Source organism: Colias croceus, chromosome W (assembly GCF_905220415.1).
Source record: "Colias croceus chromosome W, ilColCroc2.1".
In the NCBI taxonomy this organism is placed as follows: domain Eukaryota; kingdom Metazoa; phylum Arthropoda; class Insecta; order Lepidoptera; family Pieridae; genus Colias; species Colias croceus.
The window spans coordinates 100,304-123,125 of NC_059567.1; the positions used below are offsets into that span (position 1 = coordinate 100,304).

Consider the following 22,822-nt stretch of genomic DNA (forward strand, 5'->3'; position numbering starts at 1 on the left):
TCATTACCTTTCTACTTCGATTATTATCTATGTACTGCGTCAATCTGCCTATTTTAATTCTCAAATCTTCTATCTTCTTTTGTAATCTCCTTTGCCATGCTGGTTTGTGGGTTTTATTTCTAACTTGTGAACTATCTATAGACGGTGTGTGTATTTTAGATCCATTATACTTAGCCGCTGTTAGTGCACTACAATAAATTATTGTTTGTAATGAAATAAAATCGGTGTTGCAGTCTATATGTTTGGGCAGGATAACTTGGTTTAGATATTGCACAGCTGTGTTTAATTTTTTAGTAACTTTTTGTTTCGGTATATATGCACGCTCTGTAGGACTTGTTTGTAAATAAATGCTGAGGTTTTCGTTAAATATGGTATCTATTTCTTCAATTGATTCCGGGTTATTTTGTTGTTGTTCTTGCGTTTGACCTGTGGGTTCATCATTCAAAATACTATAGATAAATGGTAAATTATTTTGTTCGTTCAGTAATTCTACAGTGTTGGTTGATCTTGTTTCTAGTAATTGTGATGTTATATTATGTGTAGCTTCTGTTTCGTTGGTAGTAGTAGGCTGGCTGTTTATAAATCGGTCGTGTGACACGCGGTTGTCCTCGTTCAATACATTTGTCTGTAAAGTTAATATATTGGTATTTTCAAAACTATTTTCGTTATAATTAGTTATTCCTAGTTCCGCTGCAACTTCTTTCTTAATACCTGCAATTTTTTCTTTAGTTAAGTATCTATTGTTGATGGTAATCCTTCTCTGGTCAGCTACTCTCTGTTCTGATATATGCTCCAGGTGTGGGAATTTTGAAATAAAATCTTGATGCATTTGTTTCCTGTATGATGTTTTATTGGTTTCTAAATGGGTAACCCTAAAATAGCTGCGAATTATGGCTTCGTTATATTCTTGTGTCCATCTCATTCGTTGTGATTGTTCGTGTGTAGTTGGTTCAGTAGGCTTTGAGTATTGATTATTATTGGAGTTTTGTGTTAGACTATTTTGTTGTTGTACCTCTTTAGTTATTTCGGCTATTCGTTCATCTGACAATAATTTATTTCGGACTATGGCTCGTCTTTGGTCTCCTATACGTTGACGGCTTACTTGAATGTGAGGATATCTGTTAATAAATTTATTGTAAAGTGGCTCTAAGTATGTTCTATTGTCTGTTCCTAATGCTGTAATTTCTAGGTAGGTGCGCAGAATGAATTCATTCATTTCTGTTGACCATTTTCTGCGCGTTGTTATTTCACTTGAGGTGGGCACAGTAATACCAGCGCTATCTGCTGTCTGTGCAACATCCACGAGTGATAATGAAGGATTTGATAATGAATTTGGGGTGATTAAATTCTGTCTGCTGGTGGTAGTTTTATGAATAATATTGAGTTGCCTTACTTTGGGCCGATTACGTAACTTATATGAGAAAGTTGATGAAGCATTGGTATTAGATGAACATATTGATGAAGGTGATGTTTCTTGTAATGAAATTGGCGATTTAGTGGGACTGTAAGCTGTAGTTGTCGTTATATTAGAGATAGGGGACTGATTAGATGATGAAGATAAACATGAAGGTGATAATGATTGTTCGGCTGTCGTCAATTTTTCGAGGGGAACCCGCCTGTTCAGTTCCTCTTCGCCAACGGTTCGCATGCTGTAGCATCCAGCGCTGGCTCCAGATGCACCCCGGCGCCCTCCGGGTAGCGACCGTAGGTTGTATCTTCGTTTGCCGCCTACCTCCTCCATTATTATTATGTCTCTCTCCATAATACACGGGTATCGTCGTAAGGATGATACCCGGTCCTTTGGAAGGCTTACGTGGGAACACAGGTCCAACACGCAGAGGCCCTTTAGAGAATTTAATGTGTTGTGGGACACCAGCCGCAGCCTGCCCATGGCTTCACTATAGAGATACAGCCCTGGGCAGTCCGCGGCCAATGTAGGACTATTGCAGAAAAATGGAAATGAATAAAACTGGGTTATGGAAGGGGGTGTTAGATGGACTGGTATATTGGGTCTATGGGGACTATGGACGTCTGCCTTTTCAATATTAAAAATTGAAAATTATGGCAGACGGTGACTCGCCAGTTCGGTCGATGGGCTCCCAAAAAGGTTACCGATAATGGCAACAAGGGAGCAACATCACCTGAACGGCTGGGGGTGTAGAGAGGTGCGGCACCGGTTTCACCATCGCGGGCCCGCGGGCCCGGAGCGGGTTTCCCCGCTATTACGCCATTAGACACTTCCACCCCCGAGCATTTAGCTCTAGCGGCTCCACTCTGGACGGCCAACAAAGGCAAGCCAGAGGTAGGGGATCCTGAACCTCGTCATTGTTCACTCCGAACTGCCACCGGGACAGCCCAGAGGTGAGGACAGGGACCTCCCCCGGGAGCGCTCGGTTCCCGCGGGGTCGCTACTCCCCGACACCTCGCCACAAGGTGCCCTGCGGGGTGACTGACTGCACGGTTGGGATATCTATTGTAGATATGCCAACCGGGGGCGATGGGGTCGTCACATCCCTACGCCTTTATTATTATTATTTATTATTATCTCTTAATTATTTCTCTTTAATTTGTAGGTGCTGTGCTGACGCAGGATTTTCGGCCGCGTCGCACAGTCACATAGCGTCGCCCCTCAGTTGTCCCATAGCTCGCGCCACCGACCCACGTTTTGTAGTTAGTGAATATAAATAATATACTTTTGTGTAATTTAGAAGAAATATAAAATTTAATTGGCCGCTATCTTTAATTTCATCTCCCTACACACAGCTACACTAAATTGGTGACCCCGACGTGATCTCGACCGGCGTGATATATCGACGTGAGTGTGTAGTAGGGAGAATAAATATTCAAAATTAATATATCTATACATATAATAAAATCGTAGGAAAGTCAAAACTGTACATTGAATATTTTTTTAAAAGAATACCTGGGCCGTGATCTATAATCGATATAGAAGCCAAAAACATAGTTTTTAGAATTTTTGTCTGTTTGTCTGTTTGTCTGTTTGTCTGTTTGTCTGTTTGTCTGTATGTTTGTCCGAGCTAATCTCGAAAAGTACTGCATAGATTGACTTCAAATTTTGCATGAATATTACTAACAGGTCGGGTGAGGCTATAGGCTACATATTATCAAGCTATCACCCACGGGGGAGGAGCTGTGAACCTTTATTTTTCTTACGTATTCCGTGTATTACGACAGCGTACAATCTAAAGACTCATGTTTAAATGTTGGTTTCGAGTAAGCCATGCTATTATCTAGCTTTACAAAATAAAAACTATGTCATTTACGTAATTTGGGCAGAGAAACAGTTTAATGAATTTAGTAGTATAAAGACAAATTAGAAACAGCGCCATCTATTAAATGTTATAAAAATCAAATCAATTTACACGTTAACTATTGGAAATTAATAATCAAATGACGCATATATAAATGTTGTTTGACAATATCTATATTGACACTATAAAAATTATGCCATTTAAGTAACTTGGGAAGAGAAACATAGCTTAAAGAATGTAAGTTGTATAATGTTAATTTTGTAACAGCGCCATCTATGAGATTTCGTAAAAATCATATCAATTTACATGTTAACACTACTGAACACAATGTTAAAAATTAATAATTTAAATATAATTATGTTATTTATTTATTTAACTCTTTAACCCATATCTTCCGTTCCCTATAAGATATATTTCGTGTAAATAATAAACTACTTTTTTTTAAAGTGAGGGTAGATGTTTATTACTTTAAGTAAAAATAGACACCATTATCTACAGTTAATCTAATGATTGTGTTCCAAAGAGTATACTAATATATTGTTGTGTTCATTAGTTACAATTTTAAAAATCTTCGTGTTTTATAAATTTACTAGCTTACCGCCCGCGGCTTCGTCCGCTTTGTCTAAAACCTAATAAATTATGTACTAAAACCTTCCTCTTGAATCAGTCTATCTATTAAAAAAACCGCATCAAAATCTGTTGCGAAGTTTTAAAGATATAAGCATACAAAGGGACATAGGGACACAGAAAGCGACTTTTTTCATACTATGTAGTGATATTTATAAAGCAATTGAATGCCATAAAACCAAAAATATCAAATGCAATCTTCGTGTTTTGTGAATTTTCACCATCATGCGTTCCCACAAAAGGTAAGTTGTTACTTACAGGTATTTATTGAAATGAAATGAATGATTCTTTTATTATTTTGAGGTGCATTGGGAACAGAAGTTTTTGATAAAATTTTATTTGTAAGTAGCTTTTTTTATAGATTTACAGTTAACTTTTGATTTTTTTATTTACAGATTCAATGCTAATATAAAATTATATCGCCTTTGGAAGACGATTTCTGCTGATATTTTTACTACACCACTTGAAAATTGATGATTTGATGATAAAGACAGTAGCAGCGAGGATTAAGTGGAAATTAGTAATCATCCGCTTCGTCAATTTTTGACTGAAGTTAATGTCCAACGTCCAATGGTTCAATCATTGGAAGTATCTCGGGAAATTTTGGAGGATATTTTTCAGGAAGGAGAGGAGGGGCAGCCAACCACATATCAAACTACTACGTTTTAGTACGGAAAAAATTTTATTGCCAAATGAAACGTAAATTTTGCACTCACAACTTTACAAGTAATGTTTTTATTTTGACTTTGCGGTTATCTGATTATAATATTTATCGTTATGGCTATCGACGTACCGACCGTACTGGGATCAGAGTAGGTACATGATATACAGTTCATCATCCAGGATTGCTTAGAGCATTTTCACACTGAAAAAGATGTTTTCTTTGAATCGTAGTTGCTTCATTTATTTATTTTTAATCATTTTACATAATATGTTTTATATTTTATAAATATATCATTTTCATTATTTAAGTAGATAAAATAAATTATGTAACGGTTTTATAAGAAAACACATTATATTTGTTAGGCGACGGTGATTTCTTCCAGGCAAAAGATATTCATCAGCTCAATAAAATTGAACAGTATGTTGTTAGTTATTCTTTAGATTCACAATTGTAATGAGCATTTCCGCATGCAAGTTGTATCGTAGTTTAGATATATCATAGTTTTTACATATTAAAGTTCCAACAAAACCCTCAAATTTTTTAGTAGAGTTGAGCAAGATAATTTGAAAAATGTGCCGTGTTATGTATTATAGAAAAGGTTAGTTCGTTGGTAATTATTATTTCTTCTTCATTTACATGTTGTTAGTAAAAATAAACTTTAACTAACAGTCAAAGTAGTCAAAGTATATTTTAACTAATACTACTTAATATCTATTATACTTATGTTCAGTATTTATCTGTATTATTATTGCTTGACAATTAATATATTTTCATGTCGTATACCAAATTATAAACATAAGTTTAATATGTAATTAGCTGGATTTATTTTTACACACTCACAGACTTATATTTTATTTTAAATGTTAAAAGAGTGTTAATATGTAGTGTAAATCATAATACATTTTTTCACAATTAAAAATAATCCTTTTTTCTGATGGTGTTGGCATTGAATTAAACCGCGCTGTCGTTTCGTTCACAAAAAGTGATGTTATGAGGAGCATATTCGGTCCTCATATCATAAAAAATCTGTGCGAAAACAATAAACACGTGTGAGGCCCTCACGGCAGATCGGGGCGGTCTGACGCGAAGTGGGGACAGCGTTGTCACTGTATCGCTCTAGCCACGCTGGTCAACAGACTTATTCGTTAGCTCAGTTTTGTATTAAGACCGCTGTGACATCCAACCCGTGAGACAACCAAACCCGGTCTCCCCTACTATCCCGTGAGACCGAACCTTCACTGAGAGGGTATGACGTCTCACAGCTGATCGCAAACGGCATATTGTACTATCCCGTGAGACCGAAACCCTCACTGAGAGGGAATTTCGTCTCACTACTGATCACGACAGTCATATTTTATCTCGAGAATTTGAAACTTTACTCAATATGAAGACCGTTTGACAAATGATAGGGTGCATCATAATAAGATGAACATGAGCATAAGCAATGACTAGAGTAGGGACGCGAATATTACAATTATATGAGACAAGAACGATTAATAAGTTTGCTTAATGAAAGATTAAGAATTGAAACTGTTCGGTCTCTGGAAACGTACGAATAGCGAGAGGCCCGTCTTACTGCAGACAGATTTCGTCATAGTCTTAATGTCTTGAGGTAAACAATCTACGAATTCGGTGGTGTGGTCTGACAAATATAAAAGTGGGTTTGCTTATAACCTCACAATTGATTACAGATCATTTTCTGTATAGGCGATATTAACGTAGTATGTTCTTTTTGTAATGCTTTAAAGTGTAGTAAGGCGAGTCGGCTTTCGTTTGAAGATACACCGGAACCTTTCACAAAATCACTACTTTTAGAGGAACATACTGTGCAATTAGCGTTTAGCTACTATTATGTATTCTGTGGTGCAATGTAAACTGTTATTAGACAATATTCGCTCTTATAGTAGTGCGTTTCAAATGATCAATAATTATCAGAAGATCCGTTCATGCTTACTTTTAAGATACAAGGTCAAGTTTACCATTTGATAGGATCCCTTTTGCCTGAAGGCCAAGCTAAGTTTGTTTAAATATATTTTGTATTCGACTACAACGAATAGTGGAATACAAGAAATCAATATTTCTCAAATTTAAAACTGAACTCATTTCACAATTTTAGAACAGGTTAATTCGTATGTATGCAGTTTTAAATCGACATTAGAAGCTTTTCCTCAAGATGGTGATATCGGCACTCAGGAACTCCCTGGACGTGTTATAACGCCCAGGCCACAGTATTACAATTTTTCCTACAGTAGGGCGACGAATGTATTTTCGCATAGCAACGGAGGGGAACTCGCGGGGGGTCAAGTGACGCGGGCCACGTACCACAAACATGCTTAGTTTGTGGTATCGAGCGCGAAAGATAGTCATCGTGTTTTTAGTAAAGTTACTATGTAAACTAACGTAATTTAATACTTAGGTACATATTCTATAATGGTGTGCTCAAACTGTTAATCTACATTTAATTTAGATTATTATTTGATACTAAGTAATGTAGAATTTAAACCACATTCATGTTTTCTTCAGATTTTAAGATTTTCTTATCAGAGTGTTCAATTTTAATGTAGTTAAATTTTATAAGAGACAATAATTAAGAAAATTTTTAAATAAAGTGTCACGTATTTTTTTTAAACGACGAATGACGAAAAACGACCTAATCGCGGACGAAGTCGCGGGCAACAGCTAGTAAATATATATATACGGACAACTCAAGAAGAAACTACAGGGCGGTGGCAGCGGTAAAATTTAAATAACTAAATAAAATTTAATAACACATAAAAGTACATATAAAAATTAAATATCACCATGGAACCGGTTAAAGAAGAATTTGCAAGTTTATCGTCAGTCTCCATTACGTCCCGCATCCCAGATTTTTGGAAGAAATCGCCGAAAATATGGTTTATTCAAACGGAGGCAGTTTTAACGCCACAGAAAATGTCAGATGAAGCGAAATACCAAATAGTAATTTCTAAATTAACGCCAGAAGTCATCGAGCAAGTCACGGACATTTTAATTAGCCCGCCGGAGACAGGAAAATATGAAAAATTAAAAAGAAGATTATTACAAATTTTTGAAGAATCGGAAGATCGACAAATAAAAAAATTAATTGGCGAAATGGAATTGGGTGATCAAAAACCGTCACAATTCATGAGGAAAATGCAAGATTTGGCGCGTGGACGAGTAACAACAGAAACACTTCTAGTTTTATGGCAAAATTTATTACCGCCGGCAATAAGAGCTGTGTTAGCCGTATCCGAGAGTAAAAGTGAAGATATTTTGGCATCAATAGCAGATAAAGTTATGGAGAGCATGACACCCTTAAACTCGGTATCAGCAGTTCAACAGTCCAGTTTAAGCAACAGTCCAGAAAATAATTTGATTGGTGAGATAGAAAAATTAAATAATCGACTGAGAAGATTGGAAACAAGAAATAATACATCAAATTTTAGAACGAGGTCACGATCCAGGTCAAGAGGTAGATTTCAACGTAATCAAAGGCATAATCCCAATTGGCTTTGTAAATACCATTACAAATATAAAAACAAAGCGACGAAATGTGTGAAACCGTGTAACTGGAAACCTAGTCAGCGTGAGAAACCAGCGGAAAACTAGCATCGGTGCAGCCAGCGACGGGTGCCTGCGACCGAGTCTACAGAAATAACCGTCTCAGTGTTTTGGACAGAAAGTCAGGACTAAACTTTTTAGTTGATAGTGGTGCAAATGTGTCCGTCATCCCGCGTAGTGTGGTGTATGGTAAGGTTTATGCAGAAGGTAATAAATATAAATTATTTGCTGCTAATGGAACGGAAATTAAAACGTATGGTATTCATTTTTTGTCTCTAGATTTGGGTCTGAGACGACCGTTCCGTTGGATTTTTATATTAGCGGATGTAAAGCAACCAATTATTGGTGCGGATTTCTTAGCTAATCATAAATTATTAATTGATTTAAACGGACGTAGATTGATTGATCAAGTAACTAATTTGAGTACTAAGGGAAATATCTCAAATTCTACTGTGCCCACTTTAAAAACAATTATGGAATGTCCATATTCCGATTTATTGAATAAATTCCCTGATTTAACTAAACCTATTTCTTACAAAGAGACGCCAAAACACGATGTTTGTCACTATATCGAGACGACAGGACCGCCGGTGCATGCGAGAGCGAGGCAGCTTCCTCCTGACAGGTACGTAAAGGCTAAAAATGAATTTATTGTTATGCAAGAGTTAGGGATTTGTAGACCGAGTAGTAGTCCTTGGGCAAGTCCACTACATATAGTTCCCAAAAAAGATGGTAATATTAGGCCTTGCGGTGATTATAGACGTTTAAATGCAATTACGAAACCAGATCGTTATCCAGTACCACGTTTACATGATTTTACATATATTTTGGGTAATAAGAAAATTTTCTCTAAATTAGATATTAATAGAGCCTATAATTCTGTGCCTGTTGCAGAAAATGACATAAAAAAGACAGCAGTGATTACACCTTTTGGTTTATTTGAATTTATGCGTATGCCATTTGGTTTGCGAAATGCTGCGCAAACTTTCCAACGTTTCATGCAAGAAACAGTTTTAAAAGGTTTAGATTTCTTATTTATTTATATCGATGACGTCATTATCAGTTCAGAATCAGAAAGTCAGCATAGAGAACATTTAGAGCAAGTTTTTGATCGTTTTAATCAATTCGGTATAACTATCAATTTTTCAAAATGTAGTTTTGGTCAGCAAAAATTAGAGTTTTTAGGTTATGAAGTTTCTACCGAGGGCATTAAGCCGCTCGAAGACAAGGTTAAAGCAATTTTAGATTTTCCTAAGCCTAGTACTATAGAAGAACTTAGAAGATTTTTAGGCATGTTAAATTTTTATAGATCTCATATTCCTCACTCGGCTGAACATCAGTCAGAGTTAAATAAATATCTTGGTAGTGCGAAACGGAAAGACAAAAGTAAAATTAATTGGAATAAATTAGCAGAGCAAAATTTTGAACAATGTAAGATCGATTTGAAAAATGCAGTTTTGTTGACATATCCTTCCTTAGATTCTCCATTGTCTCTTATGACTGACGCTTCAGATACGTGTATAGGTGCAGTTTTACAACAAAAAATTAACAATATTTGGCAACCTTTAGGATATTTTTCACGTAAACTTACGGAAGCTCAGCGTAAATATAGTACCTATGATAGAGAATTGTTAGCGATATATTTATCAATTATTCATTTTCGCAACATGGTTGAAGGGCGCGAATTAATAGTTAATACAGATCATAAACCGCTTTGCTTTGCATTCAGTATAAAAATAACTGCGTTAAAAACAACCGACTTCAAAAACGGAAAAGTAAGAAATAAAAAAGATTTGATATTATTAATTACTACATATTATTTTTATGTGCTATTTATTAAAAAGGTTTGATGTCGGTGCATGGGCTTAATACTAAGTGCTTAGTGTTTGGCACCGACTTCAAACCTATTTAATAAATAGCACATAAAAATAATATGTAGTAATTAATAATATCAAATCTTTTTTATTTCTTACTTTTCCGTTTTTGAAGTCGGTTGTTTTTAACGCAGTTATTTTTATTTAATACTTTTTAGTGTATTTTTCAACACGAATCAAACGAGCCCAAACTCGATAAAGTTGAGTCAATATATTACTGAGTTCCTATGGCCACCTTCCGATTCCATCATCAGATCAGCTCCATGTCATGATAATGTTTCATCGCTATCCAATTTACATTCGTATACAAAATTTCAGCTCAATCGGTTACCGGGAAGTGAATCAAAGTTACTTGCTACATTGAAATTAAGTCATCGAGTACAGACAAAAATGCTCATAAAATAAAAACTACTAGGCCTAGCGGAATAAAATTTTTATGGGACCAATTCGACACCATCCCGCATCGAACAAAAAAAGAATCACGTAAATCGGTTCAGAAACCTCGGAGTAATCGGTGTACATACATAAAAAAAAAAAAAAAAAAAAAAAAATATACCGGCCGAATTGATAACCTCCTCCTTTTTTTTGAAGTCGGTTTCAAATTGCATTGTTTCTAAATTTAAATATCTATTTTCTTCATCGGTAATCCATTCGGCTCTATCATTATGTTCGAGTGGTTGTTCCCATAAATTAGCCCAGAAGTTTCGAAGGTCATCAGTCGTCGGGTATCTGTTATGGTGATGATTGGCTTGTTGATTATGTAAATTCCGATAAAATAGTTTTTCATTATTAGAAAATTGAATATTTTGTGTCTTACGGAGGGTACAGGTTGTATATCTTTTTAATCTCTGTGACGCTACTGATAATTTTTGTTTGAGTGTATCTAATACGTGTACTGGTTTATTATTTTCTGGTTCATAAGTTGCGTGTGTTTTATAGTCTTCTAGTATTTTATTTACATGTTTCATTACCTTTCTACTTCGATTATTATCTATGTACTGCGTCAATCTGCCTATTTTAATTCTCAAATCTTCTATCTTCTTTTGTAATCTCCTTTGCCATGCTGGTTTGTGGGTTTTATTTCTAACTTGTGAACTATCTATAGACGGTGTGTGTATTTTAGATCCATTATACTTAGCCGCTGTTAGTGCACTACAATAAATTATTGTTTGTAATGAAATAAAATCGGTGTTGCAGTCTATATGTTTGGGCAGGATAACTTGGTTTAGATATTGCACAGCTGTGTTTAATTTTTTAGTAACTTTTTGTTTCGGTATATATGCACGCTCTGTAGGACTTGTTTGTAAATAAATGCTGAGGTTTTCGTTAAATATGGTATCTATTTCTTCAATTGATTCCGGGTTATTTTGTTGTTGTTCTTGCGTTTGACCTGTGGGTTCATCATTCAAAATACTATAGATAAATGGTAAATTATTTTGTTCGTTCAGTAATTCTACAGTGTTGGTTGATCTTGTTTCTAGTAATTGTGATGTTATATTATGTGTAGCTTCTGTTTCGTTGGTAGTAGTAGGCTGGCTGTTTATAAATCGGTCGTGTGACACGCGGTTGTCCTCGTTCAATACATTTGTCTGTAAAGTTAATATATTGGTATTTTCAAAACTATTTTCGTTATAATTAGTTATTCCTAGTTCCGCTGCAACTTCTTTCTTAATACCTGCAATTTTTTCTTTAGTTAAGTATCTATTGTTGATGGTAATCCTTCTCTGGTCAGCTACTCTCTGTTCTGATATATGCTCCAGGTGTGGGAATTTTGAAATAAAATCTTGATGCATTTGTTTCCTGTATGATGTTTTATTGGTTTCTAAATGGGTAACCCTAAAATAGCTGCGAATTATGGCTTCGTTATATTCTTGTGTCCATCTCATTCGTTGTGATTGTTCGTGTGTAGTTGGTTCAGTAGGCTTTGAGTATTGATTATTATTGGAGTTTTGTGTTAGACTATTTTGTTGTTGTACCTCTTTAGTTATTTCGGCTATTCGTTCATCTGACAATAATTTATTTCGGACTATGGCTCGTCTTTGGTCTCCTATACGTTGACGGCTTACTTGAATGTGAGGATATCTGTTAATAAATTTATTGTAAAGTGGCTCTAAGTATGTTCTATTGTCTGTTCCTAATGCTGTAATTTCTAGGTAGGTGCGCAGAATGAATTCATTCATTTCTGTTGACCATTTTCTGCGCGTTGTTATTTCACTTGAGGTGGGCACAGTAATACCAGCGCTATCTGCTGTCTGTGCAACATCCACGAGTGATAATGAAGGATTTGATAATGAATTTGGGGTGATTAAATTCTGTCTGCTGGTGGTAGTTTTATGAATAATATTGAGTTGCCTTACTTTGGGCCGATTACGTAACTTATATGAGAAAGTTGATGAAGCATTGGTATTAGATGAACATATTGATGAAGGTGATGTTTCTTGTAATGAAATTGGCGATTTAGTGGGACTGTAAGCTGTAGTTGTCGTTATATTAGAGATAGGGGACTGATTAGATGATGAAGATAAACATGAAGGTGATAATGATTGTTCGGCTGTCGTCAATTTTTCGAGGGGAACCCGCCTGTTCAGTTCCTCTTCGCCAACGGTTCGCATGCTGTAGCATCCAGCGCTGGCTCCAGATGCACCCCGGCGCCCTCCGGGTAGCGACCGTAGGTTGTATCTTCGTTTGCCGCCTACCTCCTCCATTATTATTATGTCTCTCTCCATAATACACGGGTATCGTCGTAAGGATGATACCCGGTCCTTTGGAAGGCTTACGTGGGGACACAGGTCCAACACGCAGAGGCCCTTTAGAGAATTTAATGTGTTGTGGGACACCAGCCGCAGCCTGCCCATGGCTTCACTATAGAGATACAGCCCTGGGCAGTCCGCGGCCAATGTAGGACTATTGCAGAAAAATGGAAATGAATAAAACTGGGTTATGGAAGGGGGTGTTAGATGGACTGGTATATTGGGTCTATGGGGACTATGGACGTCTGCCTTTTCAATATTAAAAATTGAAAATTATGGCAGACGGTGACTCGCCAGTTCGGTCGATGGGCTCCCAAAAAGGTTACCGATAATGGCAACAAGGGAGCAACATCACCTGAACGGCTGGGGGTGTAGAGAGGTGCGGCACCGGTTTCACCATCGCGGGCCCGCGGGCCCGGAGCGGGTTTCCCCGCTATTACGCCATTAGACACTTCCACCCCCGAGCATTTAGCTCTAGCGGCTCCACTCTGGACGGCCAACAAAGGCAAGCCAGAGGTAGGGGATCCTGAACCTCGTCATTGTTCACTCCGAACTGCCACCGGGACAGCCCAGAGGTGAGGACAGGGACCTCCCCCGGGAGCGCTCGGTTCCCGCGGGGTCGCTACTCCCCGACACCTCGCCACAAGGTGCCCTGCGGGGTGACTGACTGCACGGTTGGGATATCTATTGTAGATATGCCAACCGGGGGCGATGGGGTCGTCACATCCCTACGCCTTTATTATTATTATTTATTATTATCTCTTAATTATTTCTCTTTAATTTGTAGGTGCTGTGCTGACGCAGGATTTTCGGCCGCGTCGCACAGTCACATAGCGTCGCCCCTCAGTTGTCCCATAGCTCGCGCCACCGACCCACGTTTTGTAGTTAGTGAATATAAATAATATACTTTTGTGTAATTTAGAAGAAATATAAAATTTAATTGGCCGCTATCTTTAATTTCATCTCCCTACACACAGCTACACTAAATTGGTGACCCCGACGTGATCTCGACCGGCGTGATATATCGACGTGAGTGTGTAGTAGGGAGAATAAATATTCAAAATTAATATATAAATATATATATACGGACAACTCAAGAAGAAACTACAGGGCGGTGGCAGCGGTAAAATTTAAATAACTAAATAAAATTTAATAACACATAAAAGTACATATAAAAATTAAATATCACCATGGAACCGGTTAAAGAAGAATTTGCAAGTTTATCGTCAGTCTCCATTACGTCCCGCATCCCAGATTTTTGGAAGAAATCGCCGAAAATATGGTTTATTCAAACGGAGGCAGTTTTAACGCCACAGAAAATGTCAGATGAAGCGAAATACCAAATAGTAATTTCTAAATTAACGCCAGAAGTCATCGAGCAAGTCACGGACATTTTAATTAGCCCGCCGGAGACAGGAAAATATGAAAAATTAAAAAGAAGATTATTACAAATTTTTGAAGAATCGGAAGATCGACAAATAAAAAAATTAATTGGCGAAATGGAATTGGGTGATCAAAAACCGTCACAATTCATGAGGAAAATGCAAGATTTGGCGCGTGGACGAGTAACAACAGAAACACTTCTAGTTTTATGGCAAAATTTATTACCGCCGGCAATAAGAGCTGTGTTAGCCGTATCCGAGAGTAAAAGTGAAGATATTTTGGCATCAATAGCAGATAAAGTTATGGAGAGCATGACACCCTTAAACTCGGTATCAGCAGTTCAACAGTCCAGTTTAAGCAACAGTCCAGAAAATAATTTGATTGGTGAGATAGAAAAATTAAATAATCGACTGAGAAGATTGGAAACAAGAAATAATACATCAAATTTTAGAACGAGGTCACGATCCAGGTCAAGAGGTAGATTTCAACGTAATCAAAGGCATAATCCCAATTGGCTTTGTAAATACCATTACAAATATAAAAACAAAGCGACGAAATGTGTGAAACCGTGTAACTGGAAACCTAGTCAGCGTGAGAAACCAGCGGAAAACTAGCATCGGTGCAGCCAGCGACGGGTGCCTGCGACCGAGTCTACAGAAATAACCGTCTCAGTGTTTTGGACAGAAAGTCAGGACTAAACTTTTTAGTTGATAGTGGTGCAAATGTGTCCGTCATCCCGCGTAGTGTGGTGTATGGTAAGGTTTATGCAGAAGGTAATAAATATAAATTATTTGCTGCTAATGGAACGGAAATTAAAACGTATGGTATTCATTTTTTGTCTCTAGATTTGGGTCTGAGACGACCGTTCCGTTGGATTTTTATATTAGCGGATGTAAAGCAACCAATTATTGGTGCGGATTTCTTAGCTAATCATAAATTATTAATTGATTTAAACGGACGTAGATTGATTGATCAAGTAACTAATTTGAGTACTAAGGGAAATATCTCAAATTCTACTGTGCCCACTTTAAAAACAATTATGGAATGTCCATATTCCGATTTATTGAATAAATTCCCTGATTTAACTAAACCTATTTCTTACAAAGAGACGCCAAAACACGATGTTTGTCACTATATCGAGACGACAGGACCGCCGGTGCATGCGAGAGCGAGGCAGCTTCCTCCTGACAGGTACGTAAAGGCTAAAAATGAATTTATTGTTATGCAAGAGTTAGGGATTTGTAGACCGAGTAGTAGTCCTTGGGCAAGTCCACTACATATAGTTCCCAAAAAAGATGGTAATATTAGGCCTTGCGGTGATTATAGACGTTTAAATGCAATTACGAAACCAGATCGTTATCCAGTACCACGTTTACATGATTTTACATATATTTTGGGTAATAAGAAAATTTTCTCTAAATTAGATATTAATAGAGCCTATAATTCTGTGCCTGTTGCAGAAAATGACATAAAAAAGACAGCAGTGATTACACCTTTTGGTTTATTTGAATTTATGCGTATGCCATTTGGTTTGCGAAATGCTGCGCAAACTTTCCAACGTTTCATGCAAGAAACAGTTTTAAAAGGTTTAGATTTCTTATTTATTTATATCGATGACGTCATTATCAGTTCAGAATCAGAAAGTCAGCATAGAGAACATTTAGAGCAAGTTTTTGATCGTTTTAATCAATTCGGTATAACTATCAATTTTTCAAAATGTAGTTTTGGTCAGCAAAAATTAGAGTTTTTAGGTTATGAAGTTTCTACCGAGGGCATTAAGCCGCTCGAAGACAAGGTTAAAGCAATTTTAGATTTTCCTAAGCCTAGTACTATAGAAGAACTTAGAAGATTTTTAGGCATGTTAAATTTTTATAGATCTCATATTCCTCACTCGGCTGAACATCAGTCAGAGTTAAATAAATATCTTGGTAGTGCGAAACGGAAAGACAAAAGTAAAATTAATTGGAATAAATTAGCAGAGCAAAATTTTGAACAATGTAAGATCGATTTGAAAAATGCAGTTTTGTTGACATATCCTTCCTTAGATTCTCCATTGTCTCTTATGACTGACGCTTCAGATACGTGTATAGGTGCAGTTTTACAACAAAAAATTAACAATATTTGGCAACCTTTAGGATATTTTTCACGTAAACTTACGGAAGCTCAGCGTAAATATAGTACCTATGATAGAGAATTGTTAGCGATATATTTATCAATTATTCATTTTCGCAACATGGTTGAAGGGCGCGAATTAATAGTTAATACAGATCATAAACCGCTTTGCTTTGCATTCAGTATAAAAATAACTGCGTTAAAAACAACCGACTTCAAAAACGGAAAAGTAAGAAATAAAAAAGATTTGATATTATTAATTACTACATATTATTTTTATGTGCTATTTATTAAAAAGGTTTGATGTCGGTGCATGGGCTTAATACTAAGTGCTTAGTGTTTGGCACCGACTTCAAACCTATTTAATAAATAGCACATAAAAATAATATGTAGTAATTAATAATATCAAATCTTTTTTATTTCTTACTTTTCCGTTTTTGAAGTCGGTTGTTTTTAACGCAGTTATTTTTATTTAATACTTTTTAGTGTATTTTTCAACACGAATCAAACGAGCCCAAACTCGATAAAGTTGAGTCAATATATTACTGAGTTCCTATGGCCACCTTCCGATTCCATCATCAGATCAGCTCCATGTCATGATAATGTTTCATCGCTATCCAATTTACATTCGTATACAAAATTTCAGCTCAATCGGTTACCGGGAAGTGAATCAAAGTTACTTGCTACATTGAAATTAAGTCATCGAGTACAGACAAAAATGCTCATAAAATAAAAACTACTAGGCCTAGCGGAATAAAATTTTTATGGGACCAATTCGACACCATCCCGCATCGAACAAAAAAAGAATCACGTAAATCGGTTCAGAAACCTCGGAGTAATCGGTGTACATACATAAAAAAAAAAAAAAAAAAAAAAAATATACCGGCCGAATTGATAACCTCCTCCTTTTTTTTGAAGTCGGTTAAAAATAGGTACAAATAGGGAAACTGCTCGAAGAACTAGGCAAATTACGTTTATTAGTGAGTTTTGTACAGATATTCGTCATGTAACAGGTAGGGAAAATATAGTCGCTGACACGTTATCGAGAATTGAAACAATAACATGTCCCACCGTGTTAGATTTCGCAGAACTCGCCCGAGCGCAGGAAACGGATGAACAACTTGCAGAAATGCGACACCGGTCAAACGTAAACAGTCAATTTACACTTAAGCGTGTTGCAATGTTCGATTGTAATAAACAAATTTATTGTGAAACATCCACAGATAGAATTCGACCATATTTACCTAAACAATTTCGACGTTTAGCTTTTGATGCTGTGCATAATTTAAGTCACCCGGGTATTAGAGCCACAAAGAAATTAGTAACAGATAGATATTTTTGGCCAGAAATGAATAAGGATATAGGAATTTGGTCTAAAACATGTATTAAGTGCCAAAGAGCTAAAGTCTCAAAACATACTGTATCCGATTTAGGAAGTTTTCAAGGCTCGAGCCGTTTTGAGCATATACATATTGATCTTGTAGGGCCATTGCCAATTTCATCAGAAGGGTTTAGATATTGTCTAACAATCATAGATAGGTACACCAAGTGGCCCGAGGCTTTTCCTTTAAAAGAAATTACTGCGGAGACTGTGGCAAAGGTGTTGTATGAGGGTTGGATTTGTAGGTTCGGTTGTCCCCTTAGGCTTACAAGTGACCAAGGTCGACAATTCGAAAGTAATTTATTTAAGCAGCTTATGTTATTAATGGGAATACAAAAGTTGCGGACCACCCCATATCATCCACAGAGCAACGGTGCAGTAGAGCGTTGGCATAGATCTTTAAAAGCAGCGCTTATGGCTCGTTTAAATTGTAATTCATGGGTTGATGAACTAGCAACAGTATTGTTAGGGTTACGCACAACTGTTAAATTAGACACAGGCGTAACTTCAGCTCAAATGATTTATGGCAGTAATATAAGGCTGCCTGGTGATTTTTATGACACAAGTAATATAAAACCGTGTGACGAACATAGTTATGTTGATAAATTGAGGTCGATTATACACAGTATGAAACCGGTACCTAGAATTAATAAATTACCGTGTAAAATGTTCATTCATAAAGATTTAATTGATTGCGAATATGTATTTTTAAGAAATGACACCGTACGGAAACCATTACAACCGCCGTATGATGGGCCATATCGTGTCATTAGTAGAAAGGATAAAACTTTTAAAATTCAATTAATGGACAGACAACTTAACGTTTCAGTAGATAGGTTAAAACCTGCATACGTTTTACCTGATGATAATAATATTGTGACTAAGTTCACAGGTAAGTCTGTTAATATGAGTGATAGTAAAATTAATGATTCGCTACATACAAAAAAGGTAATTAAAAAGGTAACGTTTGAGACAGACAAATCCAGCTGTAAAAATTATGTTACACGATCAGGGCGAATACGAAAAACGCCAAGTAAATTTATGTTTTAATCATGTACATAGCCATTGTTATTGCAACCATGCAAAGTTGCAAATTGTATGTTGTTGTTTTAGGTCACGTAATTCTTTGAATTTAAAGAATGGTTATATTTAAATATTTTATTCAACATTTTTATTTTCAAACTATATACAACTAAATATATACATTTTATACAATTATTTTTCTATATACAATATTTTACAATTTTACTATGGGATTAAATCAAACCAAGGAAAGTGTTGTCATTAACGAAAGTATTTCCAATGTTTCAAAGCTGGAAAATAAAATTAATATATTTGGAATCATAATAATTTTCATTGCAGTTATATTAACTATTTTTGTTTGTTGTGTTTTGAAACAACAGTGTATTAAAGTTGCTAGTAATTGGTTTAAAAAAGAAGTTATGAGTACTACTAGCTTATCTGTTCCTGAAATCAAGGTGGAAAGAACACGAGAATTAAATAAAGTTGTGTATTAACAAACGTGTAAGTTATATTTCTTTGTGTGTTATTAAAATTTTAATGTCATGACGTTCCATATATTGCATTGTTATTGTATCTATCGTCATAGTGTAAGAGACGGGAACAATTTTAATTATATTTTCGTATTAATTGTGAATGATTTTATTTGCATGTTAATGTACAAGGTGCATGATACCTTAATATTATACATTGCGTATTTTTTTTATTAATAATGTTACTTTACATTATAATGTTTGTGTGTATGTAATGTTATGTTGTTCGATCGTAGGACTTTATTAGATTGTATTGTTGGCAAATGGCCGCAATGATGCCAAGAGAGGACATCATAACGTTATATCAAACACCATGGCTGCAGACTAGTAATTTTTATATGTTAAGTATCTTTTTTAAAATAAATGTTCGTGTGTTTATAAAAATGTTTCACCGACTCCTGAACTAATCTTGTATTATGTTTCACATTGTTATTTTTTGTCTGTCAGCAGAATTGTTAGGGTTCGTTGTGCGAGTTAGTAATCTAAATAAAGATAATTTAATTTGATTTTGTTTAAAAATGTTCCACATTTTTTTTTTGAAAAGGGGGGAATATTGTAGGTGCTGTGCTGACGCAGGATTTTCGGCCGCGTCGCACAGTCACATAGCGTCGCCCCTCAGTTGTCCCATAGCTCGCGCCACCGACCCACGTTTTGTAGTTAGTGAATATAAATAGTATATTTTTGTGTAATTTAGAAGAAATATAAAATTTAATTGGCCGCTATCTTTAATTTCATCTCCCTACACACAGCTACACTAAAATATATTATAAAACATACCTTTTATCTAAAAGTTACAAGTCATGTTTAACACTAAAAAGCTTTACCTGTAAAGGCTGTGTATCCACCCGTTTTATTTGGAACAACAAGATGTGAACGTTTCCCTTAAATCAAACGAAAGTAACGGAAATTAGGTCTCCGGTGCACTCAGCCACCGGATGCAATGCAAAATCAATAACCACGTTATTTATATATTCTCTACTTAATCATTCAGAATAGGTTCGTCGTCAAACATCGTAATAGGTTCGTTTTTTTTTTCAGATTTGAATTCAGAACGTTCCTCTATTATATTGGTGTGGTTTTGGTACAAACTTTTTTTATTTTCCTGGCCACTTGTAAGATGTGTGAATAAAGTGTTTATGTTTCTTTTTTTTCTTTAATTTGTAATGATGTGGTAATGGTAATGAGCAAAGACGTTGTGTTAGTTTCAGTAGAAATAGTTGGAAATGGTTTTTTATAGATATAGATTTAATTAAATTAAGAAAGTGAATATTTATTATTTTTAGGGTTTATCTTATCTAGGTGTGAAACTAAAGATTGACTCTGACTTTTATTGGCGGTTGTCTTAAATGTGATTCATTTCTTATTCGTTTTGACTGAAATAAAAAGGTTTTCAGACAGAGCGAGTGGATTGAAAATTTACAAAGTTTAAACTTTAAAAGCATAATTATTATTTTGATGTGTAGGAAGATTGTTAGTTTTTATTTTGCTCTACAAAATATAAAAAATCGTGATTGAATTTCCTTATAGCTTATTGTTCGAAGCAGGGTATTTTCGGTCAAAACACTACACAGCTACGAACCTAAATGTAGACATACCTTTTGTTCTACGCTATACTAACTAAATCCCTCTCCGTTCTCTGAAAGCAATGCATTCAAAATTGCATTCTACGTGTATTTTGTTTAGGTTTAAAATGCAACAATATGCAAGCATTGTTCCCTTGTAATAGGATCCACCATTATTCAGATAGTATTACATTTTTTGTTACAATATAAATACCGCGCTATTCAATATTTGTAGGATAGACTGGCCGGGCGAACTTTATACAATATTGTGCGTTTTAATGAGAGCACCTAGTACTAGAAGACAAATAAAAAACATGACATGCGAGGCTTTATAAGTTGCATCATTGTAGGTACTTACGTTCACGTTATAGATGATAGATTAAAAATAATATCGAAATTAGTTACGTGTTAAAGAAATATTTTCTTTAAATTATGCAATAGTGAGAGGAATGTTAAAAAAAATATTTAAATGTTCCTATTCTTATTGAAGTATGAAATAAAAATCAACGAATTTCAGCAGTGAAATCAAAGGTATCAATACAATAGACATTAATTTACATCTGTATCATTTATAAGCTTTCTATAATTCTTAGAAAAATATATAATTTATTTGCAATATCTAGCTTCTACGAAGCGGCTCCCACGCTCTTAGAAGCTTTAATAGACTTACAGATATATTATATTGAAATTAATGTTTTTTTTTTTTATAAAATATAAGTCTCATAAGTAGCTATCAGAAGGAGAAGGTGGGTGTAATTAGGGAAAATACTGGACACAAGCTGAACTTAAATTCCTTGAATTTATCTTTTATTTTTGTTATTAATTTATTTCTGCACTCCTGAATGTGCGGCAAAGCCCGTTAAAATCTTCGTGTAAGTTTTAATTTCAAATCAAATACTTATTTCTCTTTAAAATGTAGGTATGCAATTAAAATTTGTTTAAATTTACGGATGACGTAATAAAAAAGAGGAGGGACGCAGTGGGGATGAGGTAGGTAGAATCAGCTATGGCCGCTAGTTATTTACAAACATTTCCCACCTCAATTCGAGGAAAACTTATACAAACAAAATTCATACTAAATTTTTTAACGAACATGAAATTTTAAATTAATATTTCCCTTTGTGAACCGTTTTCCAATAGCTACGTTCCGCGTATCGTTAATATGCATCCTACATACGGGTTTGCATTATTTGTAAATTCCATGGAATTCCACCAATACCAATGTAATGTACCCGGTATTAATTCGACTATCATTCGATGAAACTCGCCGGCAATATTATTATAGCTCGGATTTTAAATCAATTCGATTCCAATCAAACATCCTTTGAAACAGCGAACGCACTATTATGATGTTAATTTCTTTGCATGGAATGTTGTGATTCAAAGCGTATTATTGGTATTATCTGGCTTGGCGTATTGGAAAATTCCAGAAAAAAACAGCTAATAAAGCTTAGAATGGTATTGGCGTAATAAAATGAACGCCGGGATCACAGACAAATGGGAGACAAAACACCGGTGCAATCAAAATAAGAGGAATCTCTCTGTTCGTTTATTATCTATACTTGCATGGCAGCCGTTCAATTTAATTAGAATACCTATTGTAATAGCTCTATGTGATAATTATAATCGTGTAATTACATAGGTTATATGCGTTGTGCAATAATCAATTTCTTGTCACTAAATGGGGGGAAATGGGGGTTAAAATAATTTAATTTTCATGATTCAATTCAAGGAAATTTAATCAATTCCGCCCTTCAAATTATTTCATAATTGTTACTGGAATAATATAAATTTTAATTTTTTGACCATTCTAGGAAAATTTTGTTCCATCCGCGGCCATGCATGCAGATTTAATTATGAGTAATTTAATTATTTTATATAATGAAATGTGTCAAACGAATAAAGCAAAGTCCACACGATTTATTTTGAATATCTAATATAATATATTATAAAGGCAAAAGTTTGTATGGAGGTTTGTTACTCTTTCACGTAAAAACTACTGAACCGATTACAATGAAATTTAGCACCTATATAGAGGGTAACTTGGATTAACACATAGGATAGTTTTTATCCCGGAAATCCC

The 22,822-nt window shown here is 35.4% G+C and overlaps 1 protein-coding gene across 1 annotated transcript; it reads left to right on the forward strand.

The window, feature by feature from the left end:
• The first annotated feature begins 13,938 nt into the window (after nt 1-13,938).
• LOC123704854 lies at nt 13,939-14,745 on the forward strand. Its single transcript, XM_045653342.1, has one exon. It carries the CDS (start codon nt 13,939-13,941, stop codon nt 14,743-14,745), a length of 807 nt encoding a protein of 268 aa, XP_045509298.1.
• The last annotated feature ends 8,077 nt before the right edge of the window (nt 14,746-22,822 follow it).